The 21,469-nt window shown below is 39.6% G+C and overlaps 1 protein-coding gene across 2 annotated transcripts in view; it reads right to left on the bottom strand.

The window, feature by feature from the left end:
* LOC126336429 (protein dopey-1 homolog) overlaps positions 1-21,469 on the bottom strand; it is a 341,808-nt gene that overhangs the window by 149,828 nt on the left and 170,511 nt on the right. For both annotated transcript variants that reach the window (XM_050000134.1, XM_050000125.1), the window contains exon 21: positions 20,782-20,918. In XM_050000134.1, the coding sequence (XP_049856091.1) occupies positions 20,782-20,918 (137 nt within the window). The remainder of the gene's footprint in view (positions 1-20,781; positions 20,919-21,469) is intronic.

The following is a 21,469-nucleotide window of genomic DNA, read 5'->3' as shown; positions in this document are numbered from 1 at the left end:
AAGGGTCTGAGGGTGGATAAGTGTGAGGGATTCATAGGATGAGATACAAGGTCGTGTGGCACTGGAAGGGTGTGGGAAATAACATGCAAAAATACAGGAGATTGACACAGGGGCATTGATCAGTTTGAAAGTATAGGAGTCATTATATCTGCAGGAGTGATGTGGGGCATACAAAGCTGCACCAACAATCAACGTGGACTTGTAGACATCTGTTGTGCGCGGCCGAGACAGTTGATACAGTGTGGCTCGTAAGTAGAGCATGCAGTGCAGTTTGTAAGGCGACAAGAGAAACACAGGAAAGAAGAGAATGAAGGGTAAAAATTCAGTATAGTGATGCATCAGAAAATAATAACAAAGGAAAACAGCACTGGATTAGGATCAAAGAAAAGCCATCAGGCAAAAATCAAACAATGGAAAATCCAGAAATGAATGTAACAATATTACAAAAAGGAAAGTTGCTACTCACCATATAGTGGAGATGCTATGACACAGATATGCACAACAAATAGAATTCACAAATAAAGCTTTCAGCCATTAACACCTTTGTCAACAAGAGACAACAGACATGCACACACTCATGCAAACACAACTCACACACGACTGCAGTCTCTCAGCAACTGAAATGACACTGTGAGCAGCAGCGCTAGTGCATGGTGGGAGTGGCGACTTGGTGGTGGTAAGGAAGAGGATGGGGTGGGGAGGGGTACGCGCCGAGTAAAACTGTGAGGGATGGGAAAAAGCCACCGTGGTTCAACAACAAAGTTAGAAAACTACTGCGAAAGCAAAGAGAGCTTCACTCCAAGTTTAAACGCAGCCAAAACTTCTCAGACAAACAGAACCTAAAGGATGTCAAAGTTAGCGTAAGGAGGGCTATGCGTGAAGCGTTCAGTGAATTCGAAAGTAGAATTCTATGTACGGACTTGACAGAAAATCCTAAGAAGTTATGGTCTTAAGTTAAATCAGTAAAAAGGTTCGAAACAGCATATCCAGACACTCCGGGATGATGATGGCATTGAAACAGAGGATGACACGCGTAAAGCTGAAATATTAAACACCTTTTTCCAAAGCTGTTTCACAGAGGAAGACTGCACTGCAGTTCCTTCTCTAAATTCTCGCACAAACAAAAAAATGGCTGACATAGAAATAAGTGTCCAAGGAATAGAAAAGCAACTGGAATCACTCAACTGAGGAAAGTCCACTGGACCTGACGGGATACCAATTCGATTCTACACAGAGTACGCGAAAGAACTTGCCCCCCTTCTAACAGCCGTGTACCGCAAGTCTCTAGAGGAAAGGAAGGTTACAAATGATTGGAAAAGAGCACGGGTAGTCCCAGTCTTCAAGAAGGGTCGTCAAGCAGATGCGCAAAACTATAGACCTATATCTCTAACGTCGATCTGTTGTAGAACTTTAGAACATGTTTTTTGCTCGAGTATCATGTCGTTTTTGGAAACCCAGCATTTACTCTGTAGGAATCAACATGGATTCCGGAAACAGCGATCGTGTCAGACCCAACTCGCTTTATTCGTTCATGAGACCCAGAAAATATTAGATACAGGCTCCCAGGTAGATGCTATTTTCCTTGCCATCCGGAAGGCGTTCGATACAGTTCCGCACTGTCGCCTGATAAACAAAGTAAGAGCCTACGGAATATCAGACCAGCTGTGTGGCTGGATTTAAGAGTTTTTAGCAAACAGAACACATCATGTTGTTATCAATGGAGAGATGTCTACAGACGTTAAAGTAACCTCTGGCATGCCACAGGGGAGTGTAATGTACTGTGAATACATAGAAAGAAGGATCCTTTATTGTATGATTATATGATAGCGGAACAAACACTGGTAGCAGTTACTTCTGTAAAATATCTGGAAGTATGCGTGCGGAACAATTTGAAGTGGAATGATCATATAAAATTAATTGTTGGTAAGGCGGGTACCAGGTTGAGATTCATTGGGAGAGTCCTTAGAAAATGTGGTCCATCAACAAAGGAGGTGGCTTACAAAACACTCGTTCAACCTATACTTGAGTATTGCTCATCAGTTTGGGATTCGTACCAGATTGGGTTGACAGAGAAGATAGAGAAGATCCAAAGAAGAGCGGCGCGTTTCGTCACAGGGTTATTTGGTAACCATGATAGCGTTACGGTGATGTTTAGCAAACTCAAGTGGCAGACTGCAAGAGAGGTGCTCTGCATCGCAGTGTAGCTTGCTCGCCAGGTTTCGAGAAGGTGCGTTTCTGGATGAGGTATCGAATGTATTTCTTCCCCCTACTTATACCTCCCGAGGAGAGCACGATGCAGATGCAGATGTAGATGTAGATGTAGGGGGAGGGATAGCATGGTGGGGGTGGCGGACAATGAAGTGCTGCAGGTTAGACAGAGGGCAGGGGAGAGTTGGCACGGATGGGGGGGGGAGTAGTAGTGGGAAAGTAGAGAAGTAAAAAGACTGGGTGTGGGGTGTGATGGTGGAATAACAGCTGTTTAGTTAAGACCAGAAGGGTTATGGGAACATAGGATGTATTGCAGGGAAAGTTCCTACTTGCAAAATTCAGAATAGCTCCCTGTTGGTGGAAAGAATCCATATGGCACAGGATGTGAAGCATTGAAATGAAAGATGTCATGTTTGGTAGCGTGTTTAGCAACAGGGTGGTCCACTTGTTTATTGGCCACAGTTTGTCAGTGGCCATTCACGCAGACAAGACAGCTTGTTGGTTGTCATGCCTACACAGAATGCAGCATGGTGGTTGCAACTCAGCTTGTAGATCACATGACTGGTTTCACTGGCCTTTGATGCGATAGGTGATGTTAGTGACCGGACTGGAGTAGGTGGTGGTAGGAGGATGTATGGGATAGGTCTTGCATCTATGTCTATTACAGAGGTATGAGCTATGAGGAAAGCGGTTGGGAGCATTGCTGCATCATTCATTGAAATAATAATGTTAATTCGGGAAAAATGGTTACTTGTGTTGTCTATAAATGCAAAACAGAAGCAGAAAATCAGCTGTTAGTTTCCACACATAAATGCTTTCACTAAGTTAATACTTCTTGCTCTTCAATTGTTTCCCACAACATCTTCAAAATTTTATGTTTACTATACATAGATTCCTGATGGAGAGGCCAAAGAAAAACTTATAGGTCAAGGCACTGGGACAAACTGACTGCAACTAATACAATGCAACAGAATATGGTCAGACCATTCCCAAGAATCTGACACTGATGAACTTCAATATCACAGTTACAACAGAGACAGTGCCATGCCTTCAATTTTCTTATTGTTTCCCTCATACATGCAGAATGTTAAGTTGCACTAGATGTTTAATAAATGTTGTAATGGTTAAGTGCATGATGCAGTTTACATGACATAATTTGATAACAGCACTCTCCCACGTGCTTTTGGCATCTGATGTCACAGCAGCTGTCTGTGACTTTTATTTTCACTTCACTGTTTTTGTTTGAAACAATCCAGTGAGTGAATATTGTAAATCAGAAAGAAACCATTCATTTAAAATTTTCAGCATATGAATTATTTTTTGGTGTATATATGATTATTGTTCTGTGTGTTAATTATTGTGTTGGAAAGTCCTTGTGCTTTTTGGGAAAGCTATGACCATTGCTAATTTTTGAAATTTGTATACAAAATTAATAACATGCATATTTGAAAAATGCTTTGCAAAGACTATTGAAAATGGATCTCTTATCAAATGTGTATGAAAAGATGCCCAAAAATCATTCTATAATTGTTTATGAGATGACTCGCAGAGGCAAGCTTCTTTTATAGCTACATAACTGGGTTGTCCTGGTCAGTTGTTGTTGTTGTCTTCAATCCAAAGACTGGTTTGATGCTGCTCTCCATGCTACTCTATCCTCTGCAAGCCTGTTCATCTCCAAGTAGCTACTGCAACCTAAATCTTTCTGAATCTGCTTAGCGTTTCCACCCCTTGGTCTCCCTCTACGATTTTTACCCTCCACACTTCCCTCCAATAATAAATTGGTGATCCCTTGATGGCTCATAATGTGCCCTACCAACTGATCCATTCTTATAGTCAAGTTGTGGTACAAATTTCTCTTCTCCCCAATTCTACACAGTACCTCCTCATTAGTTACATGATCTACCCATCTAATCTTCACCATTCTTCTGTAGCTTCTATTTCTTCCTGTCAAAACTGATTATCACCCATGTTTCACTCCACAGAAATACTTTCAGAAAAAGATTTCCTGATACTTAAATCTACTCAATGTTAACAATTTCTCTTCTTCAGGAACGCTTTCCTTGCCATTGCCAACCTACATTTTATATCCTCTCTACTTCTACCATCTCCTTTCAAGGCACTGTCCATTCCATTCAACCGCTCTTCCAAGTCCTTTGCTGTCTCCGATAGAATTACAATGTCATCAGAAAAACCTCAATGTTTTTATTTCTTCTTCCTGGATTTTAATTCCTACTACAGATTTTTCTTTTGTTTCTTTTACTGCTTGCTCAATATACAGACCAAACAACATTGGGGATAGGCTACAACTCTGTCTAACTCCCTTCTCAACCACTGCTTCACTTTTATGCCTTCTGACTCTAATAACTGCCATCTGGTTTCTGTACAAATTGTAAAAAATCTTTCGCTCCCTGTATTTCACCCTTGCCACCATTAGAAGTAGAAAGAGAGTATTCCACTCAAAATTGTCAAAAGCTTTCTCTAAGTCTACAAATTATATAAACATAGGTTTGTCTCTCCTTAATCTATCTTCTAAGGTAAGTTGTAAGGTCAGCATTGCCTAGCATGTTCCTGCATTTCTACAGAATCCAAACTGATCTTCCTTGAGGTCAGTGTCTACTAGTTTTTCCATTAATCTGTAAAGAATTCGTGTTAGTATTTTGCAACCATGACTTATTAAACAGATAGTTCAGTAATTTTCACAGCTGTCAATACCTGCTTTCTTTGGGACTGGCATTATTATATTCTTCTTGAAGTCTGAGGGTATTTCACCTGTATCATACATGGCAGTCATAAGAGTCGAGGGGCATGAAAGGGAAGCAGTGGTTGAAAGGGAAGCAGTGGTTGGGAAAGGAGTGAGACAGGGTTGTAGCCTCTCCCCGATGTTATTCAATCTGTATATTGAGCAAGCAGTAAAGGAAACAAAAGAAAAATTTGGAGTAGGTATTAAAATTCATGGAGAAGAAATAAAAACTTTGAGGTTCGCCGATGACATTGTAATTCTGTCAGAGACGGCAAAGGACTTGGAAGAGCAGTTGAACGGAATGGACAGTGTCTTGAAAAGAGGATATAAGATGAACATCAACAAAAGAAAAACAAGGATAATGGAATGTAGTCAAATTAAATCGGGTGATGCTGAGGGAATTAGATTAGGAAATGAGACACTTAAAGTAGTAAAGGAGTTTTGCTATTTAGGAAGTAAAATAACTGATGATGGTCGAAGTAGAGAGGATATAAAATGTAGACTGGCAATGGCAAGGAAAACGTTTCTCAAGAAGAGAAATTTGTTAACATAGAATATAGATTTATGTATCAGGAAGTCGTTTATGAAAGTATTTGTTTGGAGTGTAGCCATGTATGGAAGTGAAACATGGACGATAACTAGTTTGGACAAGAAGAGAATAGAAGCTTTCGAAATGTGGTGCTACAGAAGAATGCTGAAGATTAGATGGGTAGATCACGTAACTAATGAGGAGGTATTGAATAGGATTGGGGAGAAGAGAAGTTTGTGGCACAACTTGACTAGAAGAAGGGATCGGTTGGTAGGACATGTTTTGAGGCATCAAGGGATCACAAATTTAGCATTGGAGGGCAGCGTGGAGGGTAAAAATCGTAGAGGGAGACCAAGAGATGAATACACTAAGCAGATTCAGAAGGATGTAGGTTGCAGTAGGTACTGGGAGATGAAGCAGCTTGCACAGGATAGAGCAGCATGGAGAGCTGCATCAAACCAGTCTCAGGACTGAAGACGACAACAACAACAACAACAACAACAACATACATCTTTCTCACCAGATAGAAAAGTTTTGTCATGGATGGGCCTCCCAAGACTTTGAGTAATTCTAAAGGAATGCTGTCTACTCCCAGGGCCTGACTCAAGTATATCACCCTTAAATGGACCCTCTGTATACTCCTTCCACCTTTCTGCTTTCCCTTCTCTGCTTAGAGCTGGTTTTCCATCTAAGCTCTTGATACTGATATAGGTGGTTCTCTTTTCCCCAGAGATCTCTGTAATTTTCCTGTAGACAGCATCTATCTTACCCCAAGTAATATATGTTTCTACATCCTTACATTTGTCTACTTCCCATTCCTGCTTGGCAAATTTTGCACTTCCCGTCAATCTCATTTTTGAGGTGTTTATAGGGTGATTTCATTTCGAATCATACACGTCATGTCAACTCATGGTCATGAATTTCTCAAAAATTGTATATGATGAATATAATAGAGGGAATGTTTGGTAATTCACATCAACTTTGTTTTATATATAACATAACTGTTAAGAAATAAAGTATTTTTGTTTTATCTTAGTTTTTATAAATGATATGGCCCTTTGAAAAATCTATATTTCATAAATAACTCTTACAACAGTAGGAAAAAAACAAAAGTTAATAAACCAAAAGTACTGGAAAGCTGGAAGATGTTTTACATTATAAACCCTCTTAGTGTGCTGAAATTTAGTTGACACCCGCACATTAACTGGCTTCCTGTAACTTACAAATTTAAGATGACAATATGATATTTAAGTTGATTTTTCCACTTAAAAGAATTTGTTTTCTAATTTGGAAAGTCACAGAGCACTTTCTTTTCTCTCATATTACCAGATACCCCTGATGCAATTAAAAACAGTTACTTTTCTGCTCCAACTACCTACATTATGTAAATATTTATTCTAAAAATGTAAAAAAACTGCATTTTTACAAGTTTCTATGAATTATTTACTCAAAAACCCCATCCAAAAACTTTTGAGAACTACACAAAATATTGTTCAGTCAATATGCTAGTATTCAGTACAAAAACAGTGGGCAATATTTTTCTGTGTAAAGTGTTAAACATTTTTTAACATTCTGCATATTTCACATCACTGAATTTCTAGTGTAAAATATGCATGTTGGCAACACTGTTTCGGTGCTGTTCTGTTTATAACAAAACAAGTGAGAACATGTGCATAAACCATTCTGCATCGAATTTTGTGTTTGGTTTGAACTTTTGTTATGTCAGTGACGAAATACAGTAGTGAAAAAGTGAGGTGTGTGGACTATGAAACAAAGACACAAGAAGGTGGTGTTCAAGAAAAGTGAAAATCTTTCACCGTAGTTGGAAATCTGTCAGAGGTATTGCAGTAATATCTTGGTCCTCAAGTAACGGAATTAGCAACACATCCATTGTGCAGGAATTGCTACACTCGCTACAATAAGACATTTAGTGACAACCCACCTGAACGATCACCCTGAAGAAAACAGTGCAGATGTATACATTCCTGGGTGTGAAGTTATTGATGCGTTGGATCTTAGCATTTCTGCTGTAGCACCTACTACAATCCCCCGAATGTGAAACTGAAGAAGACAGTGCAGATGTATACATTTCTGGGTGTGAAGTTATTGATGCGTTGAATCTTAGCATTTCTGCTGTGGCACCTACTATAATCCCCCTTAAACATCCAGGAAAGGTAAAAAGCACAAGAAGAAAAGTGGAAGAAATTGAAACAAGTTCTACACAAGCAACATGTTCAAAACTTTGTGAAGTGTATAATGTAGAGGGTACTGAGAAGGTACAGTTACTGACACTGATACCAGGTAGCTACACTAAGCAGCAGGTACAGAAATAAATACCCACTTCCTTACATTATTTGATTCCAGAAGCTTGTAAAATAAAGAACAATAAAGGTATTTGGGCATGCCCAGATTCTTACTGTGGGCATCCATTGCAAGATGATACGCTTACTATTGCTCTGGAATATTACCTAAGTGATGACAAAGACTGCAGCAGACAAAGTCGTAAACAAGCTGATGTTAACTCTGTTAATGCAAATGGTGAAAAGATATATGGCAAGATCAATAAGAGAAGCATATCTCCTAATGAAAAAGGAGAATCCAAATTTAAAAATTTGTCTAGCAAAATTCTACTCCTTACGGCCAAAAGAGATCAAATGCCAACCAGTGAAGGAAGTATGCACATGTATTTACTGCACTAATTGGAAACTTGTTTGTCTCGCCATAAGCGGTGTCACAGGAAAGAAGTTCACGGAAACGGACCTGATGCTTTTATGTGTATGTCAAAAGCCGCAAGACAAATGTTGGTTGCAGGAGTATGCAATGCGTCCTGGATACTGAAGTGATAACTGTTGAAGCATTACACCTTCAGGATACTGACAATGACATAACCTAAACAATGTGTGAGGGAGATGAGTTGATGAAGAAGACAGTAGAGCCAGAGAAGTTTGTTACAGAGGTTTGGCATTGCATCATGAAAGGAATAGTTTGCCAACATATCCGGAGGATTCAGAGACAGGCCATAGCAGAAGTAAAATCAGCCACATCCCAAAATACTGACACAATAGTTCTTCATTTTGACTTTACTGAGAATTGGTCTGTTGCTTTGCAGAACGGAATTCAAGGTTACCACTGGCATACATCACAGGTATCAATATTCACATGTGTTGCTCATTTCATAAGATCACAACACTGCTTACCTATTGTCACTGATGATCTCATTCATGACAGTGCACATGCATGGTACACAGTAAGCATGATAGCTGATGACATAGCATCTAGAGGTCACACATTTCCTAAACGTGTGTGTGGCTGATAGTGCAGACTCTCATTTTCAGAACCATATTCAGCTTTATGAGCTTGGTCAACACTGTAGTACAGGAATTAAGACAAAAATGGATACTTTCAGCAACAGGTTATGGAAAAAGTGCATCTGATGGGGTAGGAGGTCTCAGTAAACATCTCGCAACAAGATTTAATCTCCAGCATTAAGCTGCTCATGATACAAGAGATGCTACTGGATTTGTACACACCATATAAACATTAACAACAAACATGAAACTCTTAATTCTAAATGAAAGTACATTAAGGGAATTCCATTAAAAAAAGAGAGAGAAGACTGGTCTGCTATGAATCTAATTATAGGAATTCAATCAAGTCACTACTGGGTTGCATCCCAAAGTGGCACACACTTTGGAAGAAAGGTTCTCCATGAACTGCAGCCCTGTTACTCCATGTGAAATGCATAGACCACATTATACATTAGAAGACTTTGTAGTGAGCCACTTCATTTCTTGTGTGTACCGCAACCAGTGGTGGGTGGGACAGATTATAAGTGTCTCACATGAGCTGCAAGATATTACTGTATCCTTTATGACACCTCATGGTCCTGCTAATACTTTCAAATGGCCAGCATCAAATGATCAGTGTGCAGTTCTCATTTCCCAAGTACTGCTCTTTTTGGATCATCCTTCTTTGTATGCAAATTCAGCTCAGCTATACAAGTTCAATGAGAAGCAGATGAAAATAACAAATGAACTCTTTTCTACAGTGCAGTGTTGATTGTTACCTTGTAGGCAATTTTAATTCGTGGAAATGAAGAAGTCAAATCATTACAGAAAACAGTAATAATTTGCAAATAGTATCATAAAAAGAAAAATGGTTATAAATATTGTAATCTCATTTTTGTTATAAAATGCTTTCCAATAAAATTATGAATTGTTTTCCCACTCACTTATAATGTTGCACAGTAATTATTTTGATTCAGAAATACCAGTTCTGCATGAAATTCACTTGAAATCAGCGATCAATTTAAATATTAAAGTGTCCATGATTTTTTGGCCTTGAGAGTAGAGCTATGTCTACCTAAAAAATTTCTCACATTTTGTACAGACAAGTACGCCCACTCTGATTGTACATTCCGTAAGTACACTGACCAACCAATGCACTGTGAAATTTTTAGATCATTTAGAATGGGAGTTTTAGAGAAACTAATTCCTAAATAACCAAAAAGTTTCAGATTCTTTCATCTTTATGTAGAAATATTTTGACAGTTCAAGAACTTCATGGATTACTGTCATAGCTGACAGCAGTCCTTTCCCTTTATTATTTCCCAGGACAGATAACATCCTGTGACTATTCACAGCTTCAAAACATAATTTTTAAATTCGGAATAAGATACAAATTTTCGTAGTTCATTTTTCAAAAATAAAAATGAAATAAATCAGTCAATCTCAGGGGTAGGTATGTCTTAACCATGTCTCAAAGTATTTATTGAAAATAAATCCATATCTTTATTACTTTTGGTTTCTTTATTACAATTTTCCCTTTCATTACGACGTTTTCTTCTTTCATAAATTAAATTCAATATCTCTTATGTTATTCAAGGATTTCTACTAGCCCTCATCCTTTCACCTACTTGTTCCTCTGCTGTCTTCACTATTTCATCTCTCAGAGCTACCTATTCTTCTTCTACTGTATTCCTTTTCCCTATTACTGTCAATCATTCCCTAATGCTCCCTCTGAAACAATCTCTGGTTCTACCAGTTCTCTCAGGTCCCAGTGATACAGATAGCTGTACCGGAGGTGCAGGCATAACAGAGGGGTATCTGTTGAGAGGCCACACAAATGTGTGGTTTCTGAAGAGAGGCAGCAGCTTTTTCAGTAGTTGCAGGAGCAACAGTCTGGATGATTAACTGAACTGGCCTTGTAGCATCAACCAAAACAGTATTTTTGTGCCAGTACTGTGAATGGTTGGTAGCAAGGGAAACTACAGCTGCAATTTCTCCTGAGGGCATGCAGCTTTACTATATGGTTAAATTATGATGGTGTCCTCTTGTGTAAACTATCTGGTCAGAGAGTACTCAGAAGGACATCGTTACCAGGAGAAACTGGTATTCTGTGGATCGAAGCATGGAATGTCAGATCCCCTAATAGGGCAAGAAGGTTAGAAAATTTAAAAAGGGAAGTGAAAATGTTAAAGTTAGATATAATGGGAATTAGTCAAGTTTAGCGGCAAAAAGGAACAGGGCTTTTGATCTGGTGAAAACAGGCTTATAAATATAAAATCAAATAGGGATAATGCAGGAGTAGGTTTAATAATGAACTAAATAACTAATATGAACAGCATAGTGAACACATTATTACAGCCAATATAGAAACGAAGCCCTACCACAGTAGTACCAGTTTGTATGCAAACCAACCCGGTCAGTATTGTTTCATCTAAGAGTTCATTTTATCTGACACTGTATCTGCTAGTGCCTTCCGAAACTGCCTGGCAATGTTCAAATGGTTCAAATGGCTCTGTGCACTATGGGACTTAACTTCTGAGGTCATCAGTCGCCTAGAACTTAGAACTAATTAAACCTAACTAACCTAAGGACATCACACACATCTATGCCCGAGGCAGGATTCGAACCTGGCAATGTTATCTGTATTGAATGGTTCTAGTTTAAGATGTACTGCTCAAAATGTCTATTCAAAACAATCGTATATTTCGTAGTATATGTTTTAGTAGTTACAAATGATGTTTGCAATAGTTGTACAGACTACCAACAGGTCAGAATGCAAATTGCTCAACTCCTCCAACCACATGACGAACTGTTTTTGCTGTCATATTTACATCTAGTGGCAGTCTTACAAATAACACAACTCCACTGTGTTCCAAAATCGTTACAGTTTCGGACAACAGAACTTGAGCACAATCTGTTGAATATATGCTGCATTCTTGATACAAGTGTTTAATGTTGCAGGTTCTGAAACAGATGTGTATTTGGCAGAAGCCTTCATAAAAAAAAGGAAAACAAATGCATATTCACAGAAGGAGGCACACCTCACAAACACATGACCACTAGCTTTTGTTGTTCTGAGCAGACTGCATCTGTTGCACTGAATGAAAGCAGCAATCTGGAGTGGGGCAGGGGAGAGGAAGATACAGTAGGGATCAAGTGGGGGGATAGAAGAGCACTGTCTTGTGGAGTGTGCATGGACTACAAACAAGGCAGCAGGACAAAGTTGCCAGGTGTAGCACAATGTGGCTGTGGGGGAATGGAGGGTCAGAATGGGGAGCAAAAAACGAAAGGAGCAGAGAGGGGAAAAAACTGATGGTTGTGCTCACAGACAAAGACGCATAATGAAGGTGACTGGGCATGAAATGGGAGGAGTTGATATGACAGGAGGGTAGAAACTGTGGACAGTAAGTTATCATAGGCTGAAGCCAGAACAATTTTGGGAGCAGAGAATGTGTTGTAAGAATAACTCCCAATTGCACAGTTCACAAAAGCAGGTGGTGGAGGGGAGGATCAGATGGTCCCGGTTGTGAAGCAGCCATTGAAGTCATGCACATAATGTTCAGTTTCACATTGTGCTATAGGGTGATCAACTTTGCTCTTGGCCACAATTTGGCAGGGGTAATTCATCCTGATGGACAGCTGGTTAGTATTCATTCCAATGAAAAAGACTGTGCAACGACTGCAGCAGAGTTGGTATACGACATGGCTGCTTTCACAGGTGGTCCGGCCACTTCTGGGGTAGAATAAGCCTGTGATGATACTGGAATAGAATGTGCTGACCAGGTGGATGGGACAGGTCTTGCACCTTGAGTCTTCCACAGGGATACAATCCCTGTGGTACGTGGGCTGGAACTGTGAGTGCTACAGGGATGGACTAGATTGTTGTGGAGGTTTCTCATTTCAGGGTAGATTATCAAAGGTCTGACGAAGGATGTGGTTCAGCTGTTCCAGTTTGGAGTGGTAGTGGGTGATGAGGGGTGTGTTCCTTTGTAGCAGGTTCTTGGGGTGGTGGTGGAAGGATTGGGGGTGTGTTGTGATAAAGCACAGGTAATCTGTTGGCAGACTAGATATGGGGGATGATGCCCATACATGAAGACTTTTGGGAGACCGTCAGTACACTGGCCAAGAGATTTCTTATCACTAGAAACTCCATGCTCTGGTGGACAAGTTATATTGGAGGGGTTTTTTAGTGTGGAAGGGACAGCAGCTGTTGAAATGCAGGTACTATTGGTGGTTGATGGGTTTAATGTTAACCGAAGTGTGGATGGAGGCATCAGAGAGTATGACGTCAATGTCCGTGAAGGTTGAGGAGGACCAGGTGACACGGGTGGGAGTGGTGTTGAGGACATGAAGGAATGATGATAAAGTGTCTTGGCCCTGAGTCCAGAACATGAAGATATCATCAATGAACCTTAACCAGACCAGCAGTTTGGTGATTTAGAAGCCTAAGAAGGTTTGCTCTACAGGGCTCATAAATAGGCTAGCGTAGAAGGATTCCATGTAGGTACCGATGGCTATGCTGCGGTTTTGTTTGTACACCTTCCCTTCAAAGGAAAAGTAGCTGTGAGTTAACAGAAAGCTAGTAAGGTTTATGAGGAATGAAGTAGTTGGGTTGGAGACTGAAGGACGTGAAGTGAGATAGTGGTTAACAGTGGCATAGCCATGGACATGTGGGATTGGTGTATATGGGGGTAGTATCAACAGTGACGAGTAGGGATCCAGAAGGTAAAGGGTTGGAGACAGTGGAGCATTGCTGAATGAAGTGGTTGGTATCTTTGATGTGGGAGGCTAGATTCTGGACAATAGGCTGACATTCTTTCATCTACAATGGGGCGTCCAAGGAGCATGTAGAAGGTGGATGTGCAGGGTGTCATAGAGGTGAGGAGGGAAATGGACTGGAAGTCTGGGACATCACTCTGGCAGAGTTTATAGGTAGAGAAGTCAGACAACTGGTAGAGCCCTTCCGCCAGGTAGTCACTGTGATTCGTAACAACATTGGTGGAACCTTTGTCTGCAGGTAGAATGATAATTTTTTTATCTAAATAAATATGTCACAGTTCCTTTACCCTGCATGACTCCTTATCTACTACACATGCTTAATGGTTGTGACAAAGGAGAGGAGGTGGATGGGATTCACTTTTTATTTGTTTCTGTAGCGGCATTGTAGATCCTTAGGTTGAGAAAAAGTGAGGTGTTATGCAAATTACTTATGGATCCATGAAGCATAGAGCAGAGATACCAATGAAGCACTTATGAACTGCTGCTCCAGAAAGTGATGATAATTTATGGGATTCAAAAAATTGTAGTATGTGTTGATACTTTTCTAATTTCATGAATCTATTTGTTTTCTAGTGTTGCCAAAAGACTTCCCTGTCAAGCCATAGACTCCATATGATGACTCTACCATATAAAGAAAAAGTTGAACATGGTGTGTGAAGTAAACAAGCAATACCAGAAGAAAATAAAGCATCTTCAGTAAATAAACTGTTGCCTCAAGAAGTGAAATACCAGAATGAGATTTTCACTCTGCAGCAGTGTGTGCACTGATATGAAACTTACTGACAGATTAAAACTGTGTGCTGAACCGAGACTCGAGCTCGGGGCCTTTGCCTTTCTCAGGCAAAGGCTCTACCATCTGAGCTACCCACGCACGACTCACGCCCCATCCTCACAGCTCTAGTTCTGCCAGTATCTCGTTTCCTACTATCCAAACTTCACAGAAGCACTTCTGTGCACCTTACAGAACTAGCACTCCTGAAAGAAAGGATATACGGAGACATGGCTTAGCCACAGGCTTGGGGATGTTTCCAGAATGAGATTTTCACACTACCTCTGCTACCACTGTAAGATATTGTCATTATGTAATTCAAAGTATCCCTAACTGATCTCCTGAGTTGGATCCCTTGCCTTTCAGCAACTGGGAGAGAATTCCAAACACCATCTGCAAAAGTTTTCCAATTCCCTGACAACCTACCCCCATCTCAGAATACTCTCACCCAACAATACCTATCCTAACAACAAGTGATGCCCCCCCCCCCCCCACCCCTAATTCAACCTCTTATAGTATCCAGACCTAACTTGGTGACCTCTTTCATAAATCCAAATGACTCACTTTCAGCATCACACCGAAATTCAAATTTATTGGGCAGGGCAAAGATCTAATCTCCTCCTGATGCATACAGTGAAAAATACTCTTTTGCCACTAACCCCTCCAAGTAAAAGCCAACACTGAGACATGCCTCCCTCTTCTCATACCTCTAACCAATCGTGACTTTCCCCTATCAAGCATGACCCCCACCACCACTTCTCAACCACAACCTGGTCACCTTCCAGCAATCCCTTATCTCCGATGTGGCCTCGTTTCAATTTCTTAGATCTCTTCCCAAAACCATAAAGTTCTAAGCAGAGTTAGTAACAGCAATACACAACCTAAGGACAGAATCTGATTTCAGAATGAGATTTTCACTCTGCAGCAGAGTGTGCACTGATATAAAACTTCCTGGCAGATTAAAACTGTGTGCCGCAACAAGACTCGAACTCGGGACCTTTGCCTTTCATGGACAAATGCTCTACCAACTGAGCTACCCAAGCACAACTTGCAACCCGTACCCATCCTCACAGCTTCAATTCTGCCAGTACCTCACCTCCTACCATCCAAACTTCAAAGAAGCTCTTCTGCGAACCTTGCAGAACTAGCACTCCTGGAAGAAAGAATACTGCGGAGACATGGCTTAGCCATAGCCTGGGGGAAGTTTCAAGAATGAGATTTTAACTTCTTTTTTAATTTTTATTCTTTTTGAGATCTTTGCTTGGAGCCCAAGCAGGAAAAAAAAAAATATCAAAATTTCACGAACATGGTAGAATTAAACTGGAAACTGTGAAATATGGTGAAAGACGTCAGAATGTAACGTGTGGGTGTGTGTTTTCCTTCTGTGGCCAATGGCAGTGTGGCATACTTTGATGCTGAAAACTCAGTGACCTCTAGTGTAGTAATGACCTATAGTGTATTGCTTGTCAACTTTTCCTTGTTTCTTGTGCTGAATGGTCGAAGAGGAACATTCGGCAGTATTGCTAATGTGTGCTGTTTGCACTTCAAGTTCGTCACTTGCTGCAGTGTAAACACATCAGGTTTTTTGAAAGTAAATACATACATACACACAAGTTTTTCTCCACATGTAGTATTTATTTATATTGATGAATATGAAATAAGTTAAGCCTGCTGTGATTTCAGTGTTTCTCTGTCCCAGAAATCCATAACATCTATAACAATCTGTCTGCCATTACACCATACAAACACAATTGAGGACGGCAACAAAGATGATCAAGCCATCATACAACTGTTCAATGAACACATCCAATTAACTACGGTGCCGCACATAGCAAATGGAGTAGCCTACAATGGCTACAGTTGGCAGCGGCACGATATGTTCCAGATTCCGTCAAGATGTCCTGAGCAGAGCTACTGTAAATAAAATTAATGCAAGTTAGTGAGGGGCATATAAATTAAACTTAAGTAGGAGCCATGGTCACTCCATTTGCTGTACATCGATCACATCAGCCATACTTTGGAACAAGCCACCAAGTAAGCTTGCTGTTTGTCACTCTTATGCTAGAAGCCATGGCATTAGCATGACATCACCATGCTATACAGCTATTGGCTGCATGTGGAAAACAAAGATCTGGGATGTTACAAACATCCGAGATGTTGTAATCTGGCAGTTTTCACCGTATTTCATAATTTTCAGTTTATTTCACCTTACAGCTATAAACTTCTGCTATTGTCGAGGTGAACAAAATTCTCAAAACTGTGTGTTTTTAAGGTTTAATTTGTGGCAGGAATGTGCTGCGAAATGGCTCAATTACCTTGTACATCATTAGCTAAAAGTGATAATCTTCTTAATTACCTATCCTCCAGTACTACTAGTGCAAAACCACTTTTTCCCAATTGCTCTATAACATGACTTACAATTTTGAAATTTCTTTCTTATTTGCTTATGGATTTGTGATTTGATTATGAGAGTTCTTAAAACTGCTACTTAGGAAGATGAGAATGAAACTCTCACACCAACTTTGATTTACAGGCTCTGTGCCTGTCTATATTTTATAATCCAATATTTCATGAATTTTGAATGTTTCATACACTAAGGTCTGTAAATTTATTACACAATGAGCTAAACAAAGTGGTGTGTTAGTGTGGTAAGGTGGCTGCACTGGCTGTTGGGTGGCGTACCAAGTCACCAGCCTATAAGAGCTCACTAGCTAAAAAGATTCTGATCATGCAGATTCTTTGAGATACAGCATTTGAATTTAAAAAGTTTACAATCAATACAGTTGCTGAATGGAGACTGAGTTATAAGTGGCATAAGAAAAGATGGCGGCTGGGCCCCTTTGTCACTTATTGGCTCCGTCCAGAACACTTCGCATTGACTGTCCCATTTTTATACTGCTGCAGCAACCTAGCAATAGTTATGTTATAATTGTGGGGTTAAGCTAAAGTCATGTCAGCAATGCTGGTCACGGATTACGACAACATTTCCTCTCTCACATCTCCCCTCTTCGCAATGGTCTAAAATATTCCCTTTAGTCCGACACTGCCAGTGGTGCGAACCATCTGTCTTTTGTGCCAATTATAGCTTGTTCAGTCACATCACATGTCAATAGGAAGGAAATGGGACAAAGTGAAGTGAGACACAGAGTAAGAATGTAGAATCAAGACAAATCTTTCTAGGAAGAAATGTAAAATTGAGGAATTTTTAGCACTGATCTTGGGTTTTTCACAGGGGCCTACAAATTTATAGCATATAATCATGAAAAACATAAAATAAGAGAATGTAAAATTTGAAGTTCCACTGTATACTTTAAAATGTGTGTAGTGGAGTGCTGTGATGCTCTACATTTGACAGTTATGTCTTGTCTGCTTAAGGGAAGACCGAGGCACTTGTGGCCACCATCACATGACTCAGAACGGTCACTTATTCCTTCCAAATCTGTTGTCTTGACTCTGTACATGCAAACAAGGCTGTGTTGAAAACTCGCCTCACCGCACAACTGTAATGTTTCGATTGATTGTTAAGTGTCACAGTTAACTTCATACAGCACATGTAAAATAATTTGATATTTCAATACAATAACAGAAAAAAAGGTAAGATACTCTCCAAAACAGATGCTTTGCTCTGCTTGTCAGTAACAGGAAACTATGTACACATTAAATGAATCCTATCACTGAAGTTCAGCGGATGTCTGTCTTTTTTTAAGAACATTGTATATTTGCAGTTATAAATTTTCAATAATTCATTTGTTAGCAAGAGAATAAAATTGATAATTACTGTTGATCAGTGGTAGATCACTCACACGTTATGGATTTAATTGGTTGCGGCGATTTGTTAGTAACATGCTAGCTCTAATAGAGCACAATTCACTATGTGTACTGGTTGCTAGGATACATAAGAGACACTTTTCAACTGCTACCAGTCCTGGTAGGTCCTTTTCAGGTTTGCTCCAAAACTTAAAGATTTCATGATCACCTGTGTGCATTAAATGTGCAGATCTAATTAATCTGCTGCATAGGGTTTGTTATTTGTCAGTCGCTGAAACAATATTTCTATCTTGGGTTGGCAATGACACTGCACTGAAGGATCTGTGTTCGTAAACAAAAGAGAGAGAAGTGATGGGTCAATTCTGAAGGGGTACCTGGAAAGACAGCCAAAGGAATGCAGCAATGTTATGTTTGTAAGTAGTTACCACATTCACACAAAGAAAAGCCAAAGTTTGATTTTTAATCTCTTATACCCCTATTAAAAATCCATATCTATTATTACACATCAATTATGCTAGTTAATTAGAAATCCATCCTTTCCTCATATCATATTGAAACAGCACTTTTAACTGGAATAATTAAATTTTTTGTCATTGACACTGCAGATTTCTTAAAGTGAGTGAAACCAAAGAAGAGCTAAATGGATTGTAGGTTCTTTTCCACCTTCTACTTCATCTGTGGCCTCTTTAAATGGTTTTGGGAAATTCAAAATTCATTCTGTAAGCCCATTACCATATCCTCCAATTGTAAGTGGAATTCTTTTCCATCTGTAAAGTAGCATTTTCCTTAATCTGAGTGTGTAAGAACTCTAAGATAGTGTATAAACTGCTACAACTTGTGCTGACCTCTTGTTTTAGAGACGATTTCAAAGATAAACATAAGCTATTTTTGTTCATGCACCACACAATGAATTTTGCAATATTTATTTTTGCAGTGTCATTCGAGCAAGATTTAACAAAAATTTGGCTAATTACTGTATTTATACAATGGACAGCACAAGGAGGCCTTTTGTGATTTTCCAAAGCCTTTATTGTATTGCCTCGCTCATCACAACCAAAAACAGAATTATGTAGCACGTCTGACGAAATGTTCCAGCCAGCCATCCTCTTTCTATTTCTTCCATGGTGTTTACTCTTGTTTTCTTAAGGCCTGGGAATTTAGTTGCAAATAAAACACTATTCACAAGAGACCATCTGTGTTTATGTAATGTGCTGTAAACAGCAAATCATATGCCCAATTGTGTGAATCAATCCATTTATCAACTGTCACAGCACATGTTTTATTAGTATCTTCCATTAACACAGAGGGCGTTATGCGGTTTCAACTTGCACCAGCCTGTTCTTTGACATGCCTGATTACAGTAAAGGGATGTGAGATGATATCTGAAGTGCTGGCTTCCTCATAATTTGCCTCTACCTCTATTAATTCTTGGTCTATTACTTTGAAATCTTAACCAGAAACAGTATTGCAAGGTCCCGTATCTTTTTGTACTCTTTGGAACACACTTGGTTGTTGTTATAATTTTTTATTGTTGTTGGTATCCCTAAAGGAGCTGTGTCTCTGGGATTTCTTACAACTTTGTTTCCCGACTGGAAGCAGAATAACGTATATCATTTTGTGCACAATATGTTGCCAGTAAATTAGCTGTTTTCATCTGCAACCGACAGAAATTTATTCCATTTTTAGACTTTAAGACCTTCGCATTTTAATCTTACTGTTTAATGCACTGGTTCCCTCATGCTGCATAATTTTGTACCACGAATGGGGAACCTATGTCGGATGTAGCTATGTACACGTAAATACATGCGTATCAATAATTGGGCAGATAAAAATCTAATAACCAAATAGTGGCAGGAGCAAATACACAAAAAAATTAAGGAAATTTGCAAGCTTTTGGAGTCTATGGCTCCTTCTTCTGGCAGAAGTTTTGAAGAGGAAGGATAAAGGAAAAGGACTGGTGAGGTTTAGGAAATGGGAAGAGTTACAGTAATGTCTCCACTAGCCAGGAATTGTGGGAAACTTCTTCATAACTCTCCCCTTTTCCTAAATCTCACTAGTCCTTTTCCTTCATCCCTCTTCTTTCCACTTCCACCATTCTGCCAGAAGAAGGATCCACTGGCTCCAAAAACTTGCACAATTCCTTAACTTTTGTATGTGTTTGCCCCTGCCACTGCTTGGTGAGTAGATTTGTATCCATTCAATTATACTGTATTTGTATTAAATACATTATTTTCATTGATACAAATATACATCTAACATCTTTGGAGTCAAATATTGCCTATGGTTCGGTCATGACTTCTGCGTTTGCTCACAATAAATGATCCAGGCAGCCTATCCACTTAGGCTGTACTCATCCTATCACGCACTTTGTGCTCACTTACTCAGTCATTCAGGACTCTACTGCCCACTGGCAGTAACTGGGATTTCACTTCCTCGGCATGAATATTGGCCACCCTTTCTGTCTCCCTGTAATCTTATAGCTTTCTCAAGTGAATTTCACCTTTGATTTAATTAGACAGCAACATTCTTAGTATGTTTATTGATTCATTTAAAGAGTTCTCTTAACTATTTTATCCAATTGCAGAACATTGTAATGCAACTTGTTCTATTTTTATGTTACGCCACTGTTTCACTGTTGTCTACCTCATACAGTAATTCTACTGTTACATACAACAAGAACCAGGAAAATCAGATTCATTACCAGTCTTGTCCAGTCATAATTGCTTGCCACAGTGCTGCTACACTCGCAAAAATACGTGGCATGTTGCTCAGAACTTTGCGCCTGGCTGAAATATGTGGATCCACAACTGTAGGTTTATCCTTCCCATGAGTATTGTCCTGCATTAAAGAAGAGAAGAAACAATTATCAAAACAAGAAACAATGAACGACTGTTCATCGTGGCAAAGCCGTAATGGTAAAGCCATAATCGTCTCTTTTTGTTAGGCATGGGAGGATAAGGCACGATTAAAATAAAGAAAGAAGAAATGGAAAAAGGAAGGTTTGTATTACATTTGACACATTCATTGGGCACACGCAGGTTGGTTCTGGAGTAAAACAGTAACAAACTGATTTGTAAACAGATCCTAACTACTGATGCCATCCCATTTCATTTTTTTAATGCATCATGTGAAAGCAGTTACCTTGAGACAACAACTTTTTCTTCCATACATTGTCAGACAGCACTTTTATAAACACTGATCAGCCAGAACATGATGATCACCGACCTACTATCGGTAAAAACGCATCCAGGCAACAGCAGCATCACCTGGTGAGAAACGACTGCTAGTCAGGCGAGAAACGACTGCTAGTCAGACGCATGCACAGTGCGTGCAGTATCAGTAAGCGTACTATCCATGTGTAGAATGGGGAATGTGCACCATCTATCTGA

Source organism: Schistocerca gregaria, chromosome 1 (assembly GCF_023897955.1).
Source record: "Schistocerca gregaria isolate iqSchGreg1 chromosome 1, iqSchGreg1.2, whole genome shotgun sequence".
Classification (NCBI taxonomy): domain Eukaryota; kingdom Metazoa; phylum Arthropoda; class Insecta; order Orthoptera; family Acrididae; genus Schistocerca; species Schistocerca gregaria.
Note: the sequence above shows the minus strand (reverse complement) of the source record. Positions and strands in the feature narration are given on the sequence as shown.